This window comes from Alligator sinensis, unplaced genomic scaffold (genome assembly GCF_000455745.1).
Source record: "Alligator sinensis unplaced genomic scaffold, ASM45574v1 scaffold1777_1, whole genome shotgun sequence".
Taxonomy (NCBI): domain Eukaryota; kingdom Metazoa; phylum Chordata; order Crocodylia; family Alligatoridae; genus Alligator; species Alligator sinensis.
The window spans coordinates 265635-293124 of NW_005843174.1; the positions used below are offsets into that span (position 1 = coordinate 265635).

Here is a 27490-nt window from a genome sequence, read left to right on the forward strand (position 1 = left end):
AAACTCGATGATCTATTGAGGTCCCTTCCGGCCCTAACATCTATGAATCTATAAGAAGGAAATAGACAGGAAGAAGATGAAGAGTTTGCTGGAAGAGATTGAAGAGAAAGTAGAGGAGGACGAAGCAAAGAAGATGAAAGAAAAGATAAGCTTAAAGGAAATGGAGTGCTTAAAAACCTTTATAAGAGGGAAGGTCCAGGAGCAGATGGACTACCTATGGAATTTTATGAGAAGTTTTGGGCATGGGTAGGGAGGGATACAATGGAAGGTTTCGAGTAAATGGTGGAAACAAGAGAGGCAGGGAAAGATTTTACAAGAGGCATTGTGATCTTACTCTTCAAGAAAGAAGAGAAGGAACTCCTGAAAACCTGGATACTGATTACACTCCTTAATATGGTGTGTAAATTAAAGGCCAAGATGCTGGCTTTGAGGATGAGGAAAAACCTCCAGAAAATAATACATGAAGACCAAATATGCACAGTACCAGGCAAGAGGATCTCCAAAGCAACCAGAGTGATCAGAGATAAACTATCCTACATTCAAGACAGGAAAATAAACACTGTTATAGCAAACTTAGATTTAGAAAAAGTACATGACAGAGTGAATCATGATTACATATTTGAAGTGCTAGGAAAAATGGGGTTCCTAGAGAAATGTATATGTTGGATAAGGCTATTGTCTAGAAAGGCAGAGAGTCAAGTCCAAATTAATAGGTATCTAAGCATGGCCTTTAACATCTATAAAGGAGTAAGGCAAGGGTGCCCTCTGTCACCACTACTATTTTCATGGCATGGAACTGTTAACACAAAGAATAAAAAAAAGAAGATCATAAGTGGAGTAAAGATACCGGGAGGGGGAGAGATAAAATATGTATTATACATAGATGACATAAACGTAGTGGTTAAGATTGGCTTTCGATGGAAAGGATGCTAAAGCATACATCAGAGTATGGAGAAATAAAGAGGACTAAACTAAATAGATTGAAAAAGCACCACCATGGGAGCAGGAAACTGGAGGGACTTGAAGAAGTTGGGCTTTCAAATAAGGGAGTGAAATGAGAATGCTAGGAATCCCAATGGACACCAAGGGGAAAGGTAATATAGCATGGGAAAAGGTGATGGCAAGGATATGACAAATACTTTGGTTATGGGCCAGAAGGACATTGTCCTTTGCTAGAAAAGTGGCAGTTGTTAAGGCTGTGCTACTGCTGATTATTCTATATACAAAAATTGTATTCCCAACGTGGCAGCAGATAGTAAAAGTACAGAGGGGAATATGTGTGTTCTTCTGGAATGGCAAGAGAAAACTTGGCTAAATCTGAACTGTACAAAGCAACAGAGATGTGGGGTTGGAGGCTGATGGACTTAGCATTGTTCATCTATGTGAAGTATGTAAGCATGGTATGCAAGGTGGTGATGGAGGGAGAGGAGAAAGCAGTGCATAACACCCGATTCCACACAGCAGCAATTTTGAGGAAATGCGGAGTATATCAGACCTCTTTGAAGAGTCTAGGGGGGTAGCAACCACTGATTCATTACATCAGGATGGAAGGTTTCATGTACAGGTATAAAATAGGGAAGGTAGGGCTGCAGGTCCTGAAGGATCATAAGCAATTGATGAAAGTAATAAGGGAGAGAGACAAGATGGTGCCTGCGGGAAACTTCACAGAAGGACAGGTGAAGAAGGTGTGGAGAGTGGTAGCAGGTAAACAACTAAAAGGGGGAACTTGCTGACCTAGCATGTGGATTGTTGTAAGAAATATCTTACTGGTGAAAGCTCATCCTGGTGCTCAAGGGAGAGGTACGGAGAAGAAACAACAGGACATTTGTTTTGGGAGTGTCCATACAAAGGGGGTGTGGGAGAGGGTCCATTGCTTTGTGAGTGTCACCAAAATAAAAGAGAAAAAAAGCATAAGAGATGGTACTATATGGACTCATGCTAAAGGGACCAAAGGAAACGTTATTAAGGGCTTTATTAGCATGTTTTAAAACTTTTGTTGAAAGTAAGAAATCTCCAGTTTGTTAAGGTGTTGACTTTCACTGAAAGAGTGCCTGAAGATGGGGCTACATGAACTGAAATACTACACTGATTAGGAAAAGGATGAGAGCAGAGAAGAAGAGTCAGCAAGAAAGTGGAGGAAAAAAAGGATGACACACTTGTTTCACTAAACCAGCAAAGAGGACTGATGGGAGGGGCAGAGAGTTTTAGGTGGTTACTGAGGTAATATTTTTTCATGGGTTTCTGTATAAAGAAAAAGAGTTCTGTAAGGGGCTCTTTTGCGGGAAGGTAATGCATGTTGTTTAAGGGTTTAATATACTAGTTATATGTTTTTAGATATGTAGTTGTTTTTGCTATATGAAATTTTGGTAAAACAAGGATGCTCAGTATGTGAAGTTTTGTAAATGTAGGGTAAGTGAGTTTTTAATTAAATTTGTAAAACAAAAAAAGTTCCTATTAACATTTTTGGCACCAGGGGAGGCTGTTGGAGTTTGCTCCAGCCTCTCCAAGTACTGGCCTGTTATTGCAGTACCTCCAGACCCAGTGCTCACTCTCTCCTGGGGGAACAATTGCCCAATTTTAAAGGCCACACAAAAAAAGGTTCCCATCAAGATGTTTGCCCAATATGGCCCATGTATTTTATAGGTATGCTCAGTGTTGCCTGCATTTAATCAGCTTCTAGTAGGCTTCCATTGCTCCTGCTTTTAACAATGTATTTAATAAGGTTTCCTTGTATGCAAATGTAAGATTATGAGCTTTTTTTCCCCCCACAAGCTAACTGAGGGAAAAAAACCCGGTCTTATATTTAAGTAAATATGGTATTGTCACTAATATCAGTAATGATAATAAAAATAATCCTGAAAAACTTTACTATTTCAAGTAGCCTCATTAACTTCAAAGGACCTATTCATGTAAGGACTATTCACATGCATAACAGTTTACAAAACTGCACTCCAAGTTTGCAGGGACCTGAAAATTTAGAATCTACCTCACATACCAGTTGCTTTGTCTTTTTTTATAATTCTAAGAGGGAAGGCATTCATATATACTAGGAACTCTTGATATAATTTAAAAATATGGTCTAAATTCAGCAATTTGAGATAACCCAGAACAAATCCCCTTCCTCATCAAATAATTCCCCACTCTTGCAGTTAGTTAAAAGCACCTTATTGTCCTCTCATTCACATAAATCTACATCAATGGAGCTCCCCCGATTTTGCTCCTGATTCATAATGGTGTGAAAGCTGGATGACACCAGTAAGTTATAAACTGATTGTAGCCATAGCTAGGATTATAGGTCAGATTCACCACCTGTACTTACAAAGAGCATCAGGACCTTGCTTTCTCAAATATAAAATCCTTCTCAGTAGTGTTTCTATAAAACTATTTGCAAGAAAAGTTTTGGGGTTTTTTACTTAGTTCAGTGGTTCTCAAACTTTTTGGACTTAAACCACACCTCACTTGACTCAGGGCATCTTTCCATAATTTTTTAGAATTGAGTGGCACTCAATTTCAAAAACTAATTTATAGGTTACAGTGCTTACCTTCTTGCAGAGTGGCCAGATAGTGCGGATGATGGGGATCATCCAGGCAGGGACAAGCCTGAGCCCACACTTATCTGCTTAGTTTATCTGCTTATTTACTAACCTCACCTATCTCCTTATAACCTTCAAAGAATCTGGCAGCACCTCAACGTGCCCCAACACCCTGGTTTAGTTAAACCAGTACAGGAGTAAAGTAAAGTTTAATCAGTATAAGGCAATATTAAGCAAAGGTTCTAGCATCCAGACATGGGATTTGTACTCAATTAACCAAATTCGTTTTAAATCAGTTTGGTTAAACTGATTAAATTTTTCAATATAGGCAGGCCCTCAAGGGGTTACAAAGTGAGTTTAAGAGAGATGGGTCAGTCAGCAAACTACCCTACGGGCATGAACAATAGCAAAGTACAGAAGGTTAAAAGGGAGAGAGGACTTTTACTCTTCAGGAAGTCAAATTTAAACCCCTGTTAGGCAGAAAGCTGCCTTGATTTAGCTTTCAGTTACTAAGGGGTAAGATCAGGCAAATGGACAGTTACCAGAGAGGAGTTAGTGAATCCCTTTGTTTTTTTAACCAGCTGTTCTTCGTTGGTTTGTTTGTCTATACTCTAGATGATTCACCCATGCTCCTGGTCCTAGGCAAGGCTCTGATTCCATAGGCCTTGTGGCCCCACAAATTAGCCCCACCTTCCCAGAGTGCCACTCAGATCCCCTTCCTCTGCCCAGTCTGCTACTCTGTTTTCTGCTCCCTGCCTCATCTGCTGATCTGTTTTATACTTCATTCCCTATCAGCTGCTATGCTGCCTGCCCTCTTCTTGATCTAACATATACAGAGGCTTCCAGTGCAACTTGTAGCATGCGTGTTGCAGGATGGCCACCTCTGTTTTAAAACATGCTTATCTTCATGCACATGTCTAATTCCAGTGATTTCAACTTACATGTTGGAGCACCTAAGCATAGAATTTGCATGAATGCATCCTAGCTGTGTAACTTCTGTGGCTAAGGACAGAAGTTACACATAAACTGGTTTAAGTGATCAGAAACTGGTTTAAACCTATAACAGAACAGAAGCTCAGTGCCTATAATCCAGTTTCAAAATGGCTGAAACTGGTTTAAGAGAAACCTGGTTGAATATAGTATCAGACTTAACTGGTTTAGGTCAAACTGGTTTATGAAACTTCTGTCCAAGACCCCTTCCTGGTTCAAGTTAAATCAGAGTCCCACAGCATGCTGGCTGTCTGCTTCAGAGAACAGGGCTGGCCCCACCCCTCTGTTACCTAGCTGTGGCAGTGAGGGCACTGGCCTCACTGGCCCCCTCCAGGCAAACCCCAGCTGGGATCTGGGGCCAGGGAGGGGGGTTAAACTTACAGTACAGAGCTGCCCTGTTCTGCTGGCTTACTTAGTGCTGACTGTAACTGTGGACTACAAATCCCAAAGGCACCTGGAAGCAGGAAGAGGGAGTGATGACCAACCCTGCAGAGTCCTGCTGGTGTGAGTGTGGACAGCAAATCCCAGAGACCTCAGGGGCAGCAGAAATAGGAAGCAAACACAGCCCATGCTGGCTACATGCCAGAGAGCTGTGCTCTAGCACCCCCTGACTTCTGGCTTTAGCCCCTGCAGGCATGTGGCTGCATTCCCTGAATCACAAGTGAATGTCTGTTCATTTGCTTATTGGTTCAATCTTTGCAGCTTAGAGTAACCTGCAAAGACTGAATCAATTCAGCCTCCAGCTTTTTTGACTATGTACTTATCCTCTGTGTAAGGGCTTACTATGGAACACTATGAGAAGTGTATATTTTCAAGTAAGGTGTTGCATAGCATCTGTTATAGTAAAACAAACAGAAATGTATTTGCTTATAAGTGAAACCTGAATTCAAATGATCCAAACTTCACTTAGATACCATCATCCAGTCACATACTTTTAACTAAATAAAATACTATACAACAAACTTTCTGCCTTTGTCTTGAAGGCTATCTTGATGGGGAAAAGGAAGTATCCATAGGTAACAGGATATTTCAAACAGGGCCTTCTGCTTTAGTCTTTGTATTAATTCCTTGGAGTCTCTGAACTAGAAATAAAGACAAAAAAATCTGAAGTGCTCTATGTTGCTAGCTTTTATGACGATCACTGGAAAACCTAAACCACCTAAAGAAGTTATTCCTTAGATATATGACAACTGAACATGGCATCCAATTCTATTTCTGGAATTTTCAGCTCATCCAATCAGACAAAGGGCTGGAAAGAGTGGAGGCATTCATCAAATTACACAGAGGGTTCCATCTGTTACCTTAAACCTTTGTTATCAAGTGACACAGAAGATATGCTGAAAAACTCTTGCAAACAGTATTAATTTACAGTTTATTTTAAAACATTGTATGTACACTACGATTATTAAGGAAGAAAAAGGAGAAAGAAAAGAAATTTAACAGCTTATTTTGGGATAGATGTATCTAGTACTGGCATGCTGCTAAAAGTCTCTAAGGAGAGGGCTATAACTGAGGAGAAAGTACAGTGCTCTGTTTGGACAGCATGACTAGCTTGCTGATATGATGAAGCTCATTTTGTTCACTTGTTAAAAGTTTTGTTCCTTTCCTAAAGGACTTTCCATACAGCCATGCCAGCCCAGCAGAAGAAAGTCATTTTTTGTGTAGCTGGGTTATTGAGCTTTGCTTGTGCTCTATGCATCGCAGCAGCTATCGGGACTCAATTGTGGATAAAAGGAACAATACTCTGCAAAACTGGAGCCTTGCTCGTCAATGCTACAGGACAAGAACTGGAGAAGTTTATTGGTGAAATTCAGTATGGGCTTTTCTATGGGGAGCGTGTTAGACAATGCGGGCTCGGAGGGAGACCTTTTCAGTTTTCATGTAAGTAACATGAATTATTAATTTGGAATTATTAAATACCTTAATACACTCTATCATGAGAACTAACAGATCTGTATCTGAGTGCATTCCTATTTATTTAAAGGATTTAACAAGTGTGAAACATTCTAAGATTAAATGGGATCATTTCTGAGGTGTTTGTATCCTAATATTTAAACTATTTTACTACCTGTATATCATCATTGACAATTTCATTATAACTGTATTATGTTTTATTATAGCAAATGTCTCTGTCTCCTCACTCTTGTGACAATGTTTTTGGCCTCTAATTCATCTGTTTTATATTGTTATGCAGCTGTCTATGTCGGTTGTGTTATGTTCTGACATGAAACAAATACTATTAAGATAACAGAAATCTTATTAGAAAGCCAGAACATGTCCTCATTTGCTTCTTTTGAGGAACAGCAAAGCAAAGAATTAACAATCCACTGTATAACTGGAAAATTATAGTGGGTTTATGCCAATACATATTTAATTAATTGCCCTGCAACCTGAACTAGGTATCTTGACAGAGAATTTTATGGAGGAGAATTGTTAGATGTGCTTTTGCTTTACATGCAATATTCATAACCTGTTTATCTTCGAGGAGAAGATCAATAAAAAGATCAAGTGAACACAGTTTATATATAGCAACATATTAAATAGATCATAACAGATAGTCATTTGTTATATGTACAGTATCTCACAATATGCCACCTGAAGTTATTATTACAAAATACAATTTGGAAGCAGCCTGCTAAAATAGTACTGGTAAATTGCTTGTATGAGTCATTTGTGGTAAAGTGAGGTTACCAGCTTAGGTTTCACCAATGATTTACTATATACTATTTTTGTGAAGTAGTAGACCAAATTCATTTAGTGTGTTATTAAGCTTTGCCATGTCTAATTAAATTCCATAGCCAGTCTATTTATATATCTGAAAGTTCTCCTCTTTATTACTTTCCCTGCTGTCACAATACGCTGATGTTCTACCCTGCAGGTTACAGTCTGGGATGAATTTTCAGAGCTGTCTACTAAATCCCAAGGAATTAGTTTTCAACTATAGAGGAGATTATTATGAGCTGCAAATGATAAAGCAGATAGCAAGCTAGAGCAATGTGACCAAAACTAGTTCATGTTCATTAAGGTAATGGAGCTGCTAAGCATGACTAAGCTTTCCCTGCAAAAAAGGAGAACAAAGCATAGGATCACATGATCAATTGGTGGGAGGGGAAAGTTTGTCTCCCTAGCAGGTTGGGAATGCAGTGAATGTCACTAATAAATTTTGGCATAAGCTGTAGTTTGTGCAACCCTTACATTGAGTAGAAGTTACTCAAGCAGGTAGCCCCACAGACTTTTAGTGGGATCACTCACATACGGGTTTCTTAACATGAGTCAGGCTGCAAACTGGGCAGTGAGTTTTTAGGCCACTCATCTTGGCTTCATATTGTAAAACTAATTTTCCTTGTCTGGCATGGCAGGCCTAATGGAAAAAAAAGAATCAGTACCAAAATTATCCATCTACCCTATTCTAAATTGCTCACATCTCATCTCTTAGAAATTTCACTCTCTTTACTTGTCTTTCTCTGTGGGTGTAAAAATACATTCCTATTTTAATTGTATATAGGTAGAGTCTAATAATCTACTCATGCTGAACAGTATGAATTTCAACAAGTGCTCTCGATTATGCCAATAGGCTAATCAGTGTGACTAAAGGTATCAGAATATAGCATGTAATGACTTTCACATACAGCAAAAATGTCAGCAGCCCTATATATGGTACTATTCTGCATATCAAATGACCCTATTTTTAGATTCAATTTTAGGAAAAACAGCTTCGTCCCTGAATAAGCTGATTCTACAGATAAAAGCTATTGTTCCACAAGAGATTCTGTGGTTATTACTAAGGTGCACTAACCCAAAATTTCTAATTCCCTAAAAATATTCAAATGAAAAATGCACCAAAAGGTTTTTATGCACCAAAAATGTAACCTGCTTTTTATTGCATGCACAAAATATTTCAAGTGCATAAGTCAAAATCGGAGGGGTGCAATTATAGATCAACCTGTATATAAGTGGAGTGTGGCTTTTATAATTCTTTTGAAGAGAAAAAAGTGGAAGTATAATCAGAACAATTCAGTAATTATTTATTATGTTTATTATGCTAGCTACAGAGCAGCCAAAATTTGGACCCCATCACACTAGGCACTATACAGAGTAGCTGACAGTTTCTTTCTTTGACTTTTGTTTCTAATTTCCTGTTTACCTTCTTATATGGCTTCTTTCACATGTTTAAATAGCCTTAATTTTTTTCACTGATGTTGCTTGGCATCAGTCTTTGGTCTACATAATTTTATATTCACAAAGCTCATAATTCATTTCTTCATGGCTATTGAAAATACTTTATTGGTAGAGTATTGCTAATATTACCCCAGTAAGTTTTATAAAACCAGAGAGGTTTAGAAAGGGAAGGGAGGGTAACAAAAAGATACAAAGAAAGATAATAAATGTGCAGTTAGTAGGGTTGTGATGATAAAGAATAATAATACACCAAAAGATCCTGAAGTGCTTCATAAAGGCATATTATAGAATTGGGCAAATACTGTACCAAATCTTCCACAGATATCTTCTGCGCTGCTTAAATTATTTTTTCTTGCAAACCCTACGCTCTTTTCTTTTTTTGAGCTTTCTGAGAACATTCCTTTGTGACAGAAAAAAATTGATTGGCTGTGCACCACACATGAATTTCAAAGTTGCATTCATGGTAGTTTTACTTTATAACTGCAAATAATTCTCACAGAAGAATATGCATGCACATATAATCAACGAACAGAAACAATGCCCCATGTAGAGTGTCTAATTAATCACAGCTAAGTAACACCACTTGGAATGATTAAAATGGAATTCTGAATGCCCACAATGTACTGGGTGATAATTTCATCCAAGATTATATTTATACATAATATATGTATTTTATATGTGTGTTTGTGTATTATATGTGTTATGTATTTACATATAACATATTCCTGGATGAAATTATCACCCAGTTCACTGTAGACATTCAGAACTCCATTTTAATCATTTCAATATTACATTATATATCTCATATATAGCGTAATGACTAAATCTGAGAAAACTGCAATGTTGCATACATTCCATAAATGAAAAAAAGAGACTTAAATGATAATAATTTACTCAAAGCTAATACGTTTTGTCATCCTCATTTTTCAGATGAAGACAATGTGGTTTTAAGAGAGATAATTTAAGCACATGTTCAAATTTAAGCACATGATTAACTGACTTCCCTCAGAATTTGAGCACTTTTCACAGATCTGTGCTGGATTTAACTGTTTTCCTGACTTGTTCAAGATCATACAAAAAACAGAGTCAGGAATAGAACCTATGCCCCTGTCTCACTGTTTTCTAATTAGACCATTAGTATACAATGCCTTCCATTTACTCTGCAATGTTATTTGAAATGATAAATCCTATTTACATGCACAAGAATATATTGTTGATGCATCCTGACAAGATAATACCAGGAAGTAATAATTGATTCCTGGAGGTTTAAGATCCTGTTGCAAAGTCCTCCTGCAACCAAATAATATCATAAATCATTTTATAAAAACACATATTAGAAAAACCACAGTCACTAAAGCAAGAACTTTCACTGACAGAGGGCAATGAAAGAGTTAATGTTCCCTTTACAACTTACTCTCAGGCCATTTTTCATTTAGTTGGGAGAGCAAATGCAACTTACTTAGTAGAATGCAATTTTTATCTTTAATTAGACTGGATACCTTAACAATATCTGCACTTAACAAAGCATTTCCCATGCAAAGAAACCATGTACTAAGAGACGTCAGTTGATATTCTCCATATTTATAAGCATACACATACACTATAAGCAAATTCTCTCTAAAAGTCATTCAAAATGACCCAGGAAGTAGACCAATTATATGCAATGTATGTGTCCATCATTTAATGCACCGAAGTGCATTGTAACAGCTCCGTGAAGAAAGGGTCTGGAAAATAGGTTAAATGATTTAGTTCTATGTTTGTTCCCATTAAATGGTCCCTGCTGACCACTCTATCTTTTTTAATTGTAAAATGAATTTGCTCTGCCAGCAAACCCCGTTAAACTAGGGGAAGTCTTCTGCTTCATTTACTCTAGCTGATTCTCATCAGTTTCTGGGTCAGCAGTTCATTTTCTAAAGGTCACTGGCATTCATACCTAGCACACAAATTCATTCATTATAATGAAGGCATGTTTTTCTTTCAAGACAACATCGCTGCTGGATTTAATTTTTCCTGATATGTCACCTATAAAATTTTAATGATATATAAAAATGTTAAATGTAGCTGTTAAGGGCTCAAGCCAATACAATTTAGTTGGTTTTTTAGATAAAGAGAATAAAGATTTGTGTTATTAAGTATACAATTTTGTTCTAAAACATTAAATAAAGCTACTAGAATGAAGCTTGAAAAATACTTTTTGTGACAGGATGTACAATATACCTGTTTAAGTGTCCACCCAGACTAAGGGATCTGTTTACCCTAATGTTGGTCTAAAATATTTGGTACATAACAAAATGTATACCACCATTTATGCAAGTACTAGCATTTTTACTACTAGAAAAGGGAATAGGTATTATAAAGAATAGTAAGCAAAGTATGTAAAGGGACTATGCATGAAACTTTGGTGTTTGGCGGTACAGATAGACAATTCTCTAGGTTTACACATATACAAATATCTAATCTGTATATGCAGTTCTAATAAATTTGTATTCAAATTAGACGTGCAGTTCCATCCACATACATATGTACTCACCTTTTTTAAGATTAGACCCTAGGTCATCAGGAATTGGCAGCAACTATCAGATGATGTTTTGGGTAAGAATGAGCTTGCTTCTTCCTGGTGCTGTGGTATTATTAAAAAAGGTTTTTTCATAGATGAACTGGAAGATCTTTAATTAGTCTATGAATAGTTATGTGTTTGAACTGAACTGTGCATCCATGGCTACAGTTAAGTATAAAGTGTCTTGTATTCTTTATGGGTGCTGGAAATATAACACTTTTTATCAAACAGCTATTCAAACAATACTGATCTTATGAGATTTGATTCTGTAGCTGGACATGTTTCATCTCAGTATGAAAGGAACATTGATGAGATAGTCCCTGATGGATGCATGCAAAGGAGATTTGATGGGAAAGCCATAGTTAATAATATACTCCTAGGCTAAGTACAGAGGTTTAAAAAGCCTGAGGCAGAATCGATTCAATCTTTGTAGGTTTTTCTAAACTGTGGAGATTGGACTGATAATGAACTGAGCTGGCATTCAATGTTCCGGTGGCCAAAGCAGACAGAAGCCTGCACTGGCCAATGCAAGGAGCCTGGGCGTACCCACGCGTGCCTCCCATCATGCCAAACACTGCCAAAGGCTGCCAAACCCAGCCAATCAGCAGCCCATGCCTGATTGGCTGGTGGGCACATGCCCCCATCCCCTGCTGTCAGCCTCAGGGAGGGGGGAGAGCCAGCAGACAATCCCTCCCCAACCCTACCCCTCACCAGCCACCCACCTCTCTGAGAGGCAGGGGTGGGAAATGCACCCCCCCAGCCCAGTACCAGCCCCGCCCCCAGTGCCAGGCTAGGGGGTAAATCCCCCCACCTCCGAGAGGCCAGCAGCTGGAAAGGGGGTGGGACTGATGCTTTTGCAGCTTGAGGGCTCAATGGGTTGGGGGGGAACCCCCACAAGGAGGGCTTCCCCTCCATACACACTGTGCCAACCTGGACAGGGGAGTCTGGGGGGATTCATTCCCTTGCTCCCCCATCCCACCGAGCTGACAGGCCCAAGCAGGAAGCCGACTAAGGAGCAGAAGCTTTACTGCCTCAGCTCTGTGACAGCTGGGGGCAGGGCCGGCCCTGCTCCGCCACAGCAAACAGCATAACCCAGAACTGAAAAGCATCCTGGGATGCTGGGGGACTGTGAGGTAACTTGTGTCAGAATGGGATCTGGGACACAAGCTTAACGCACTGATTTAACCTAAATCAGTGAAGTCTGATACTACATCCAACCAAGTTTATCTTAAACTGGGTTTGGCCATTTTGAAAGCAGTTTATGTGCACTGAACTTCTGTTATGTTACAGGTTTGAATGGGTTTTTAACCACTTATACTGGTTTGTGTGCATCTTCTGTCCCTAGCCCTAGGGTGCATCAACACTGGTCAAGAAAAAAGAGGACAGGGCACTTTCGAGACAAACTGGTTCAGAAAGTCATAAGCTTTTGTAAGCCAAACTCTTCTTCATCAGATGCTATAACAAAGAAAGGTCAAGAAAGGTACAGATTTTATGAAATCTTTCAAATAGTTCTGCAAATAGCATTCTTCCCAGAATAGGCTAAAGGGCAGGAGAAAAAGAATTTGAGTTCCTGGACTCATCACAGTCTCAATTGTACTTTTTAGGCAATAGTAAGAAGACAAATGTTATAGTAAAAAAAGCTGGTAGCAAAATTTACAAACATTTGCTTAACCATAATTAATTTGTCTGTCATTTAGTCATTAAGATAAATTGACTTGATGTCACATTACCTGCTTTTTTATATTTACTGCATTGCAGGCTACAAAACTGTTTGCTGGTAAACATTTTACAAGTTAGATTAATTTATGTGAGGCTTCTACTTAGCTCTTTCTCAGCATGTTATAACTGCAGCAAGGCAGTTCTGAGGAGTTATTACCCCCGATTTAATCATGCCCCTGTGGATCAGGAGCAGTTAAGTGCGCTCAATGATTAGTTCTAAAATATCTGTTGTCATCAAACAAGCACAAGTGATTAAAAATTACTCTCTTCTAGTGATTCTGATTCACTATCCACAGTGGCCCATGTAAGTATGCTCATAATTTAAACTAATAGCTAAAACTCAACATATAAGGATATTAAAAATAAATAACTTCTATATACATTAGCTGGTGTCTGGTCACATTGACCCATGTGTTTAGCCAAGTCTCAGCATAGTCTCTAATCCAGTGATTCTGTTCAGACTCGTCCCTACCATGCCTACTCGTCCTCCCAATTGGGTGCTATTGCACTTACAGCTAATTGTCCTCAAAGCATGGGAGGCCTGCTGTAAGAAATCAGATACAGATACAAGGCAGAGTATGTTAATCATTTTTTACAATGATTACAATGATTTTGCAGCCTATTAGATATTACTCAATATCTAATAGGCTGCAAAATAGCAATATACTTCTGACATCTATGGGTCAAAAACACAGTCATAAGAGAATGCCACGTGACCAGGCAATAGACCAATAAAACCACAGTGAATCAGAGCAGAATGAGGCCCAAATAACTTATTCATCTGATTCCTCATTTATTTTAGCATCCTCCCTTTTGTTTTATATTTCCTTTGACTTCCTTAATCCATTCCTCCTTGTTTAGGCTAAGCTGTTTTCAGATAAAAAAATTCCACTAATATTTGTTTTTCTCAATGGTGTAACCCACTCTTGGCACTGACTGGAAGGTGTTGCAGGGGTGGAAAAAACCTGTTGTACTGCAGCTGCACAGTCACACTGGCAGTATGGCAGCAACCAGAAGTCACCACTGCCCCTATGTGTGGCAGCTGCTCTGGGTGCCCAGCCACATTACACCTCTGGTTTTACTTAAGGAAACTCAGGGGAAATATTCTGCTCTTCTAAAATACCCTTGACCTTTGCAAGTACTTGGCTTCAGCAAAATGAAAGTGTCTTCTCTGACATAAACGTAATGCATTTGTACTCCCTTATTGTCATAGTCCATGAATTTAAAGGGATTAAGATAGGTTAAGTATGAAATTCCCTCTCCAATGCAAAACCTTAAAAACAAGGAAATGCCAAGTTATATGAAAGCTCTTAAGTGCCTCTTAACCTAAGTGCCCCCACAAATTTCACAGGCAGTATGAGGCTATACATCTTCACCAGGAAATTTCTTTTGTCTCTATACTGCACACACAACACATTAACCTCACTCGCAGCATAATTTAATCCTAATTGCAACCAAACATCTCTGAGATGTGTGACACCCAACACATATAATCTTTACATATGTGAATGCTGATTGCCTGTTAATATGCTGAGGTGTAACTAAGGATGTTTTTTCCTAAAAAGGTTTAATTAAACTTAACTCTAAATCTAAGCAACAGATGTACTTAAAATCCCCACTGAATTTATTCAAGTGGTATATACACTCACAAGAGCACGATATAGTCCAGTGTGTTAGCTAGCACTGATATACCCTAACTGTGGCAACTACAGGTTGTTTAGATTTCAAAAGTTGTGACAAAAGAGCCACAGATCTTTGCAAAATAATTTTTGCAAAAAATTGCATTTTTCAACCAACTCTACTAAATCACATCTTACTGCAAGTCATTCTGCTGAAGTCAATTAGACTGTTCACTAAGGGATTTACTACCTAACATGAGAATGGCTAACATAATTGATTCCTTAGACTGTAAATCCTCATGGCATCCTTGCGCCTGTCAGTTCAGCGCCTATCAGACTGTGGTTGCTATATAGACAAAAAGTAATCTAGCACCTCCTATAAGTGTAGTGTAGTTTTTAATGACTCTCTAGGTTAAGCTAGAAAGAACATTTTAGGAAGCAATCAAAAGTATATCTAGCTCATCTTGCACTTTCCAGCAGTAACACCATGATTTCATTAGTATACCTAAAGAAATCAATTTCAGACTCAGGGCTTGGACTTCTGAACATTATCAGCTCCAGCAACATCACTGACTATTCCACAGTGCTACTGACTATTCCATCTTGCTAAAGATAACCCTTAGGGTTCATATACTCTTTCTGATGCCTTATTTAACTTCTCATTATGCAATATCAGATTAGCCCCTTAATGGTCCCTGGTCATTGAATGAACTCTTCATCTATTAATACAAGGTAAATGAGTTACCCTACAGTTATCTTGTTTCATGGCTGAATGAGCTGAGTTCCTAAAAATTATTTTCAGGACTAAATCTCTGCTTTGTATACAATGCTGTAAACAAAACTTGTCTCTCTTTGTATCTTCCTTCATACCTATGTCATTTTAAAAGTTTGCCCACATATATTGGGCAAACCAGTCCACATGTAGCTTGTAAGAAATATCAGGTTACAAAATCTTCTCCTTCAGTGTTTATTACGTCTTCCAATTATGTTGGAGATGGGCTCATACCAAAATCTTGAAACTGAACATCGTGGATTTTGTTCTGCAGGGTTTGCAGGTGCAAATTTCCTAACAAGCCCTACCTCTATGAGACTAAAATCCCATATCTGTACTTTTTGGACCTCTGTAATCATTACATTTAGAACTGGATTATATAGGTTACATTTTTTGGTACATAAATGTTTACATTATGTCCTATACTTCTTTCCCTTCAGTTCTTGTAAGCATGCATGCTTCTTCAGTATTTGTAGCCCATGGAACAATTCAGGTTTCTTCACTTATCTTTTCTAATTTATTCTATTTAATTTTATAAAAGATAAGCACATTATATAACCCATGCCCAGGATATGTCTCTTAGCCACTGTAAGTGGAGGGTACACTATGTCGAGTCACAGGTTTCAGTCCCTAAGGGTACTTTTACACATGCTCCAGAGGTTTGACAGAGCCACTCTAATTAAAGCACCACATCTCATGTATCAGTTTCCCTGCACTTCAAAATGGCAGCAGGGGCACTTGAACTAAAGCTCATCTAATGAGTTTTAGTTCAAGTGCCCCTGTCGACATTTTGATGTGCGGGGATGCTGATACACGAGACGCGGGAGACTGCTGGAGCGCGATAATTACTACACTCCAGCAGACATGATTAACTGAATCTGCTCCACCGCACTGCAATTACAGCACATCAGAGCAGGCTCCATGCTCATGTACAGGCACCCTAACGTCCTATGTCCCTCAGACATGGGAAATACCATGGGCCTAATGATCAAGCTAATGTAACTAATTTCTAGTGCAAATGTATAGAACCAGTTTTATCCACAAAACCATCCTCCCTGCACCTTACTTTGTGTAGTCTTCCACACTGCCTCAAGCATCCACAGCTAAGAAGGGACAAGATCCTGATGTGGGAGGAAAGAAATGCACATAATCCCTCAACAAGCTCCATGGAAAAGCTAGTAGGAAGTTTAATTATGATACTATTTCTTATAAACACCCCATTGTGTACATCAATGATAAGAAAGGATTTACAGCTATAGTCTCTTCTCTACTATTAAGGAACAAGAAGGTGAACATTTCAGTCTGCTGATTTAGGGCTGATTTTCTGTATTGAAAAGTTATAGAAGTTCTATCTAAAAATCTAACAAAATGAAGCTGGCTCTTAGGCTGAGTGCTCTTCAAAGTGTAGACATCACACAGGAAAGTTCAGCATTATTTTCTGAGTGCAGGTAAGGCAGTAATTATTAATGCACATAGTTAGATGTGATCAAGAAGGAAAGATGAGGTTTCCCCCACAGCTAGTCTCTCTGTCTTGCCTAGTCTACATTTCTGAATTCTAACTACTGCTTCTGCCTCCAAATACATCTGCAAATCTGCTTATAATCCATGGTTGATTACTTCATTTTCCTTACCTGATATTTCAAAAAAGCATAATTTAAAATGGTTAGCACAGAATAGCATGAAATCCTTGGACTGACTTCTGAAATAATAATTTTGCCAAACTTTAGTTATAATTTATGTTTATTTTCTTTTTAGTTTTTCCAGATCTGCTCAAAATTATACCTGCAAGCATCCACGTTAGTGTCATTCTCTTCTGTACAGTCCTGATTGTCTTTGCTCTGATTGGAACTGGATTCTTCATGTACAATGCATTTGGCAATCCCTATGAAACTCTGCATGGTCCAGTAGGGTTATACCTTTGGAGCTTCATTTCCTGTAAGTACTTTACTATTGTTCATCACGTAAATCTGTCATTTAGTCATATTTTGTCATTTAAGATGAGCAGGCATACAGCTACAACCCTCAGCAGTGTCAAGAGCTCAGAACTGCAAAGCAGAGTTAGGTAGGATGAAATATTCTATGTTGTGGCAGATTTTGCTATTTCAGCATTTGGTTCTGGTCTGATTCAGAATGAAATCATGAAGGTCTTGTTCTCAGCCATAAAAAATGTCACATGTCAAGCTCCCTTGGAGTCATGGACCTTGAGAACCTGGGCTCTTCAGATACCCTCTAAGGCTAAGTACAGACAGTCAAAAAGCCTGAGGCTGAATTTGTTCAGTCTTTCCAGGTTAATTTAAGATGCAAAGATTAAAGTGAAACAGAAATGAACAGATATTTACTTTTGATTCAGGAAATGCTGCCACATGTTTGCTGCAGTGACTCAGGCCAGAAGCCGGGGGAGGGGGTCTAGAGCACAGCTCTCTGGCTGTGTGTTCACTTCCTCTTTCTGCTGTTCCCAAGGTCTCTGGGATTTTCAGTCCAGAATTACAGCAACAGTACTCTGCAGGTTTGCTTATTATTTCCTTTTCCTGCTTCCAGGTGCCTCTGGGATTTGTAGTCCACAGTCATAGCCAGCTGTAAGTTTGAGTGGGAGAAGGGGTGTTTAACCCTCTCCCTTGCCCCAGATGGAGTTTGCCTGGCAGGGGGCAGTCCCCACCCCCTGAAGACTGGGCTGCATCCCCAGCCCAGCTTGCCTTCTTCCCCTCACTTCCTTGTCAGCCAGCCCTCACTGTGAGGGGGACTGTGATTTAACTTGAATTAAGGGTCTGGGACAGAAGTTTCATAAACTGGTTTGACCCAAATCAGTTTAGTCTGATACTACATTCAACCAAGTTTATCTTAAACCAGTTTCAGACATTTTGAAACTGGTTTATATGCACTGAGCTTCTGTTCTGTTACAGGGTTAAACCAATTTCTGATCACTTAAACCGGTTTATGTGTAACTTCTGTTCCTAGCCTAAACATACTGATAGGAAGTCAGACAATTTCTGTTAAAACTCTTCCAGTTTCTAGAGTAACACTGTGGGAAATTGGACCATCTCCACAGAACATTGATTTTTTCCACAGCTCTGTAAATTTTGATGGAAACTTATATTGTAGGCATTTTTTTCCATCAGCTCTCCTGAAAATCTAATATGTATGGAATTCCATTGGCTTTAATCATAGATAAGGCGCCTAGAGATGAACTGGTAGCAATCTGTGATTTTAATAGGCTGTAATAGTGTTAATCCATTCTAAGAGATATTGAGCAAATGTATTGAAAGGTATAGCCAACCTCAGCCTAAGAAATCATGCCAATGTAGGAAAAACATGCAGTTCCTTAAGCATAAAGGTAAGGTGATGGAACTTAAGGTGTCATGTTTCAGAATATACATATGGACTGCTGTGAAGACACAAAATTACAAAAAACAAAATGTTAGCAATATACTAACATTTTCTTCATTCTAAACATACAGATGATGTTTTACAATAGGCATGTGCCCTACAAACAGCTGATTAACATCCACTGCCAAATACTGAGAGCTTGTGCACTGTAATGCCTATGCCCTCTTCCAAAACAGCATCCTTTTGGGAAACACACCCAGAGTCTTGGGGCTTGACTCTCCCACTCACTTCCCACTTCTATTCCCATGCATAATTCCATCTAATTCAGCTGAATTTCACAACTGCAGAAGCATCAAGTCCTGTGCCAATATCTTGTTAGCAAGAACCACAGGCCAGATTCTGATCTCATGTTTACCCGTTTCAGCAAATGGTCTCATTTTTGGTGAAATACCACAAATTTCAGTAGTTATTCCTGTTTATTCCAGATCTTTCTTTTCCCAGGCCCAGTTCAATCTTTGTAAGGAACAGATTAATTACAATACTTTTAAAGACAGGGGTGGGCAATTATTTTGGCTGGCAGGCCACTTAAAAAATCTTGGTGAGCTGTCAAAGGCTGCACACAAAATCTTTCAGAAGATACCATTTTAACAAATTATAGATAAAGAACAAATCATATGTTGTAGTACATGTTTTATTTTTAGTATAGTTTAATTTTATTTCAAAAAATATTTTGCCATGATTTATGGGTTTTTAAAGTAGTATATGTAGAGGCAATTGCATAATAGCTCAAAATAAAGTATATTGTGTAGTAGGGTGGGGAGAGGGTTTGTGCATGTGTGGCAGGGGTGTGGGGTTGTATGCATGCCAAGTCCTGGGAGCCAGGCAGGGGTCAGGGGAAAGGAGAAAGGCATGGGCATGTACAGCAGAGCTTGCTTCAACAGCGTGGTGCAGGCACAGTTCACAACCCCATGCTGCCTGTGGCTGCCCTCACAGTCCTCTACATGGGGCCAAGCCCTGCCCACTCCTGCCCAGGGTAGCCAGCACCATGCTCCCACCTGCTCCCACCCCATACCCCCCCCCCCCGACAGTACCACCCCAGCCCCAACCAACATGCACAGCTTTCTGGTGGGGCTACTCCACCTGCTGCCCAGATACTGCTTGGCTCCCCCCTTTCCCCTTCTTCCTCCCCCCACCACCTCCAGCAGCTCCTCTTCCTGCCTCTGCTGTGCCACTCCAGCTGCCTTCCACCCACCCCTCCACCTGCAGGTGGCTGCTCTTCACACTGGGTAGGCAAAATGGGAGTAGAGCTGGAGCCCCACGTGCTGAGACAGGAGCCACCCAGCTGCAGCTTCCTCCCCTCACCTGGGTGGGCATGTGGTGCCCAGCATACGTCCACATGGCTGCCTCCACTTCCCCACACTACCTGGAAGGGTGCAGCAGGGGCATGAGGAGGAGAAAAAGGAGAAGGAGCTGCTGGAGGCCAAGCAGTACCCAAGCAGCTGCAACAGCAGCCAGAACAGCCCTGCTGGAAGCTGTGTGCACTGGCTGGGGCCAGCACCAGGTGCAGGCAGGGCTTGGCTCCATGCAGAGCACCATGGGGGCAGCCGTGAGCCAGATACAATCAATTGGCAGGCCACACATGACCCATGGGCTGTATTTTGGCCACCCCTGTTTTAAGGGCTGCCTTTGGAAAACATCACCATAAGAAACAAAAAAACCTTTCCACTTCCTCTGCTGCTTGCAAAGGAGAGGATGAGACAAACCGTAAAATTGTTTTTGTTGTTGGTTCCAGAAAGAGAAAATGAACAGTTGCGTTAATGGATGTTGCTCATTAAGGCACTAATCCAGGAAAGTGTTTAAGTACCTACCATCACTTGACAAGGTTCCTTGGGTGAATTTGATATCTTTTATTAGACCAACCCAAATGGTTGGAGAATAGTTATTAAGCAAGCTTTCAGGTTCAAAAACCCTTCGTCAGGCTCAGGAAGCTGCAGCAGTTGGTGTGTGCTCTTCCTGGATGGAATGAAAAGTAAAGAAGCCAGGGGCTGGGCTGGGCTGGGCTGGGGAGTCAGTTGCCAGGCAGATTGTAATGTATCAAAAATCCAATGTCTATGTTTAGTCCCTGATCTCTAGTATCCAGCAGGTTGATGAAATGGAGCTCATAGGCTCGTCTCTGGGATGTGTTGTGTAAATTTCCCTTGAGGATCAGGACTGAGAGATTGGAGAGAGAGTGGCCCTCCTGTGAGAAATGTGCCCCCACCGGTAATTGGGTATTTCTGTCTTTGATGGATTTCCGGTGTGCATTCATTCTGGTGCGCAGCCGTTGTCTGGTCTCTCCTACATATCTTCCATCAGGGCATTTGGTGCATTGGATGAGGTATACTACATTCCTGGAGGTGCAGCTGTAAGATCCTGGGATGCTGATGGCTCTGTTGTGGGGTGTAGTAATAGTGGGGGTGGTGGAGATGTGGGGGCAGGTTTTGCATTTCTTGTCATGGCACGGTCTGGATCCTTTTGGTGTGTTCTGGGGTTGAGGAAGTTTGCTTCTGGTGATGAGGTTGGCGAGGTTCGGTGCTTGTCTGAAGGCTAGGATGGGTGGCTCTGGGAAGATCTTTTTAAGAATAGGGTCTTTTTCTAATATGGGTTGCAATTTTTTGAGGATTTTCCGTACAGGTTCAAGGGATGGGTGATAGGTCATAACCAGCGGTGTGCGATTTGTGGGTGTTTTTCTTCTGTACTGCAGCAGTTCTTCACGTGGTATCCAGGTGGCTCTTTCAAACGTGCGATCTACCTCTCTGGAGGAGTGTCCTTGCTGGGTGAAAGCCTTTTTAAGATTGGTGAGGTGGCAATCCCGGGTGTTCTCTTCAGTACAGATGCGGTGGTATCTGAGGGCTTGGCTGTATATCACTGCTTTTTTGGTGTGTTTCGGGTGATTGCTGGTTCTGTGCATTCCATCCAGGAAGAGCACACACCAACTGCTGCAGCTTCCTGAGCCTGACGAAGGGTTTTTGAACCCAAAAGCTTGCTTAATAACTATTCTCCAACCATTTGGGTTGGTCTAATAAAAGATATCAAATTCACCCAAGGAACCTTGTCTGCCTATATCCTTAGACCAACACGGCTACAACCTAAACCCCTACCATCACTTGAAGCACCTGGACAATTCTGCGGTCTTCAATGCAACTTTAACAGTCTTAAAGATAAGCAAATGTATAGCTCTTATGGGGGATCATTGCTTTACAGCAGATTTAATACCTAGTGGGTGCATTTACACATAAAATTAAGGTGAAGCATACATTCTGGACAAGTTCAAGCCACAGTAAACTGCTCCTGGGGGTAGCATCTACACGTGTGCCCAAGGCAGCAGCAATTTGAACCAGGGCAGAGCAAGCTTAGGCTGGCAGAAGGCATGGAGGAATCAGCCCCAGGCTCCACATGGCAGGGTTGGGCAGCAAAGCGGCTGGCTGGGGCATGAGGGTGCTGACCCTGCAGAGCCATGTGACTGGGTGGCAGACAAGAGTCTGGCCCCTGCCCAGTCAACATCTACACATGCATTTCAGTGCAATTAATTACTCCACTGTAAGATAATACTGTCCCCATCAGTACTATCTTATGGCAGAATTAATTAATTTACTGCACCCTAATACTGGCGCATGTCTAGATAGCAACACTTTACTGCAAAGCTAATTAATCTACTTTGCAATAAAGCACATGTAGATGTACCCAGTGGGAGTGTCTACATGGTCATTAATGTGCTTTTGATAATGCCATTACATTTAGTACTTCCATTGTGAGGTACTAGAAAAAGGTGCATTAGCCTATTTTCATGTGCATTAATGAAAGCACATGGGTTTTTATGTGATGCTTTAATGTGCATTAAAATAAACTAATCTGAATTAAAGCACACATGTAGACATGCCCAGTATGTCTTAATCCAGGATGCAGTTAAAAAAAAAGTCCCACTGATTTCAGTTGGCCATTAGATCAGATCTTTTAAAAAATAAAAGAGAGGCTTGAGTGGAGGGGGGCGAGAAAAGAGCAAGATTAGTGACCAAAAAATAAATAAAACAGCACACACATCATGGAAACATACCGAATATGACATTTTATTTTGATGCACCCTGTACAGATTTGTTGCTATGGAAGTTTCAGAACAGCAATACTTCTTGTTCTCTCTTTCAGGGTCTTGCAGCTGTCTCATCATGATACTATTTTCTTCAGAAGTCAAAATTCATCACCTCTCTGAGAAAATTGCAAATTATAAAGAAGGAAATTTTATATTTAAAACTAACAGCGAACAATTTGCAAATTCATTTTGGATCATCCTAGTTTGCTCCTTAGTGCATTTCCTGAATGTCTTACTAATAAGGCTTGCTGGATTTAATTTTCCTTTTTCAAAATCTAAAGATTCAGAGACAGTAACTGGAGCTGTTGATCTCATGTACTAGAATTAAATGCATTTTTAAACAACATTTCAAGCAACTTTTTTCAGCCTCACCCACATTGACTACCACCAAGTGTATCTGGTTTTGAATGATTAGCTCTAAAGAAGTTAAAGAGAAGAAAAAGATTTGAGATAAATGTCAACACAGCCTATATCATAAATGTACAGAATGTGTGTTACTCATTGAGGTTCCATGGAGTAGTACCTTATCATAAAAGTAGTCCCATTTGTCTCTATGGGATTATTTAAGAAATAAGGTGCTGCTGTATATAGTAAAGACAATCTGGCCTTAGGACATAAATCAAATCAAGAAAAACACAGGCAATCATTTTCAACAGCAGAACAGCATTTGCCTATACGCACGATGGAGGTGGTACACCAGAATGACTGCTACTGTATCAAGACTGAACTAGGAATTCCATTCTCACCAAAGAACAATGGAACAGTGACCACACGCCCCAGTTGCAGACATGGGATGAAAGAGAAAAGAATGGATTGGGCTTTCTTAAATTAACAAATGTAGCTCACAGTCTTGCATACACTACCAAGAATGGTGCTTAGTGCTACAGTAAGCACTTACCCTATAAGGGCCCAATGCTGTAACTACTAACATTTGAATCTTATGTTACATTGTTTATAATGTTTTGGTTTGAAGTTACTAAGTATTGTTTTGCGTTTTCTATTTTATAATGAGCAAGTTCAGCAGTAAAGTCGTACCCATGTAAAATACTGAGTGTCTTCATTTCCCTTTGAAATCAACCATAATTAGAGGGCTCAGCATCTTGCCATACAAGGTCATAATGAGTATCTTTTTTAGACTGCATATCACATATACATCATAAAACCCAGTTTCTTTATTTTCTTATACCAGAGAGAGCACAAAAAGCAACAGCTGAAGAATCATTCCCTTCCAAGCTTTGTAGGCTTTAAAAAAAGTGTCTGTGCAGCACCTCCACCTATTGAAAGAGACAAATGGCCTCATCTTCATGACCTGGCACTCTGCCTTTATATAGGTTTCCCTTGATTTATGCGGGTTCGATTTATACAAATTCACTCTTATGCGATGACCCTATTTATACCTGAAATTCGTTATATGAGAGGTAAACTCACTGTTATGCAATCAGCATAGGCACGCTCCTCCCTCCCCCAAGCAGGTAAGTTTGTGAGGGGAGGGGAAAGGGCTATGGGTGGAGAGGAGGGGTGAGGAGAGGGGAAAGGGCCGTGGGGCCAGGGCCCCACTCACCACAGCCCCTGCTGCAGTTGGTCTGGGAGTGGCCGATGCCAGTGGCTTGCAGCTGCTCAGCTGCACCATGCCCTGAACCCCCCAGGGCTCTGCTTCCCCCGGGACACTGTGCCCTGAACCCCCAGCATGACGTAGCCCAGTGGGTGCAAATAGGTGGCATCCTGGGGCCGGTGGCAGCACCAGTCTCTTCCCAGTGCTCAGGGTGGGCTGCAGCAATGGGAGGGGGGCTGCTGCCACCCCAAAATTCACCACTGCTCCCCACAACCTGCCCTCTCAGTGCCGCTGCCCAGCGCCGGGAAGAGTCTGGTGTCACCATCAGCCCCAGCCTGTAGCAGCCGCCAGCCCCAGCCTGCTCTCGTCCCACTGCAGGCTGCTGCCTGCCCCTGCTGCAGCCCTGGGAGTGGCAGGCACTGCCTGATTGCAGCCGCTGGGTTGTGCCATGCCAGGGGATTCAGGGCATGATGCAGCCCAGCAGCTGCAGGCAGCTGACATCAGCTGTTCCTGTGGCTGCTTCAGCAAGGGCTGTGGTGAGTGGGGAGAAGCAGAGCAGTGGGGTGAGTGGGGAGAAGTGGGCTGAGTGGGCCTGCCGCCCACCCTGAGCACCATAAAAGAGCCTGGTGCCGCCCCTGCTGCAGCCCTGGAAATGGCAGACACCACCTGGTTGCAGCCACTGGGCTACATTGCGCCCCTCTCCCCGCCCCTTCCCTAGTCCCAGCCTCACTCCCTCCCTCCCTTACCACTATGGGAACGCATCCCTATGTTTCATTATAAACTGGGTTCACTTTATGCGATTTCAATTTATGCGCTGTTCCCTGGGAATGCATCTACCACATAAATCGAAGGAAACCTGGGCAAGTAAGTGCTCAGTAGGTAAAGACTATTGCCATCTGCATCCATTAGTAGAGAAGTCTTATTTGGCAGTGTTTAACACCCAAGGCATAAATTATTGAGGGATGTGAATGGTTAAATGATTAATCATTTAACTGATTGGCTCAGTGATAACCAGTTCTAGCTTACTGGTTATTGTTTAGCCTGGGGCTGGGCAGTTCAGGAGGGAATTGGGGGCTGTGGGGGAGGAAGAGAAGGGAAGCCCTGCAGTGCCCCAACAAGAACTGGAAGGCACTAGGGCAGGAGAGAATTGGAGAGGCGGGGAATTAATACCTAATAGCTAGGCTATGAGGAAGAAGGCAGGAGTGAGGGGGAGGGAGAGGCGGTGGGGACAGAGAGAGAGGGGCAGGGTTGCCTGCTCCCTTCCTCACAGCACACCAGCAGCTGCACTAGGCTGGTAAAGGCCCTCGCTGGCTGCTGCCTGCCTCTCCCCTCCCTCCTGCACTGCTGCAGCTGGCCCCGCAAAGCCATACACTGGTGGCTGCAGCCCCTCATTGCTGTTGCCCCCCAGCTTCCTGGGCTGTGATGCCTGCCTGGTGGGGATGCATTGGCCTCTGACTCCCTATGCTGCTCAGGGCAGGTGGGTTCAGCCCCTCCTCCACAGCAGGGTGGGACAGGGGCTCAGCACCTCTCTTCCCCACCTCACCCTCTCACCCCCACTTTATAGAGCCACAGGCTGGATCCCAGAGCTGCTGTGCCCATCCCCGGGTTCATTTAACCTGTCGTCATTACATTAGGTTAAATGAATATTTATTTAATCAGTATTTACATTCCTAAAATTATTACACAACTTGTAAAGCACTGGGGTTTTCATCCAGGGGACTTCCCATATTGCTGTCAAATACTTTTTAAAAAAGGGGGAGGGGGAAGAAAAAAAAGACTTTTGTTAAAACTGGAGAAATCAGACCAGGAAAATCCTGTGGCAGAAGTTCTCAGATAGAATCTAGGTATGTTATTTTGTTTCCTTAACTTCCAAAACCTTTAGGGAAGAGCAGAGATAATTTGGCAGATGTACCTAAAAGATACGCTGCAACTCAAACAGACCTTGACGAAGAAATCATTTGGTAAGGATCTCTGGCATATATTAGGCAGGAAGGTCAGACTTCTGGCCTTAAAATCTATTAAAACTATTAAAGTCATAAAGCTATTTACCTAGCCATAGATATAGGCAAACAGCCTTATTATTTATTTATAAGCATATATGCATATGCATGTTAAAATTTATATTCCAAGCTCAAGCACTCACAAATTAAGGAATGCCTGAATTAAGGTCTGAGGCATACTGTTTTAATTACTTAGTCACATAATAGGTTTTTTCCATAAGACCCTTGCCTCATTCAGTGCACAGCATAGATGGTGCATGGTTAATGAATAGCAATTCAATATTTCACTTCTTCCTCTTCATTCAATGTGTGGTCTTGTGTCTTCTACACTACACATTATTCAAGCCTGTTCAGAAGACAGAATTATTACTTGCTATCATGAGGTGTTCTCTGGCACTCATAACTATAGTATCTCTGTGCTTCAGAGATTAATTAATTTATTTTCATAACACTGCTATGCATGAAAAAGTTATTATCATCCCATTTTATAGATAAGGAACTGAGTTACAAAAGTCAAAAGTATCCACTATTTTGGGTGCCTTATTTTTTAGTATACTTGGCATTAAATGTTTCTCTCTTATTCAACGTGCAGTCCCTATTAACTTCAGGTTCAGCTATGAATACTCAGCCCATCTTAAACTTATGCCACATACAGGCATTCAGTTTCTCCTGGGAGACTTGCTGCTTTCCCAGGAGAAACCAAAAAAGTACAAATGTTCAGGCTTTTTCTCCCAGGATAAAAATGACCACTCCAGGAGGGAAATAACCTGGGAACCACCAGGGTTAAATCACTCCCAGGATAATTTCTCCTTGGAAAGCAAATGTCTGTATATGCCATGGCTTCTCTCAGAAGAGAACATGGTCCTCCATCTTCTACCCCTCTCCATTGCCCCCCTCCCCTCCCCCAGGAAACAGTATGTCACTTGCTGGACCCTGCTGCTCCAAAATACTCCCCCTTCACAATCCCCACATTGTGCTGCAGGGAAACACAGGCTGACCATGGGCAGTTTGGGTCAGCCAAATCAGAGCTGCTTCCAGGCAGACCAAAGAAGCTTGCAAGGCATACTGAGATCCCCCTCCCCTCCCCCAGCTATTTAGAGTCAGCACTGCAAGCTCTCC

The 27490-nt window shown here is 41.1% G+C and overlaps 1 protein-coding gene across 1 annotated transcript; it reads left to right on the top strand.

Annotated features, from left to right (window-relative positions):
* Window positions 1-6151: 6151 nt before the first annotated feature.
* Window positions 6152-23201, top strand: CLRN1 (clarin 1). Its single transcript, XM_006037804.1, has 3 exons — window positions 6152-6404; window positions 17125-17304; window positions 22876-23201. Exons 1-3 carry the CDS (start codon window positions 6152-6154, stop codon window positions 23139-23141), a joined length of 699 nt encoding a protein of 232 aa, XP_006037866.1. The 3' UTR covers window positions 23142-23201.
* Window positions 23202-27490: the final 4289 nt, after the last annotated feature.

Excerpts from the sequence above, each read along its gene's own strand:
- CLRN1 (XM_006037804.1), top strand. The coding sequence starts at position 6,152 with ATGCCAGCCCAGCAGAAGAAAGTCATTTTTTGTGTAGCTGGGTTATTG. Across the intron at positions 6,405-17,124 it reads GAGACCTTTTCAGTTTTCAT|TTTTTCCAGATCTGCTCAAA; the intron begins GTAAGTAACATG and ends TTTTCTTTTTAG. Across the intron at positions 17,305-22,875 it reads CCTTTGGAGCTTCATTTCCT|GGTCTTGCAGCTGTCTCATC; the intron begins GTAAGTACTTTA and ends TCTCTCTTTCAG.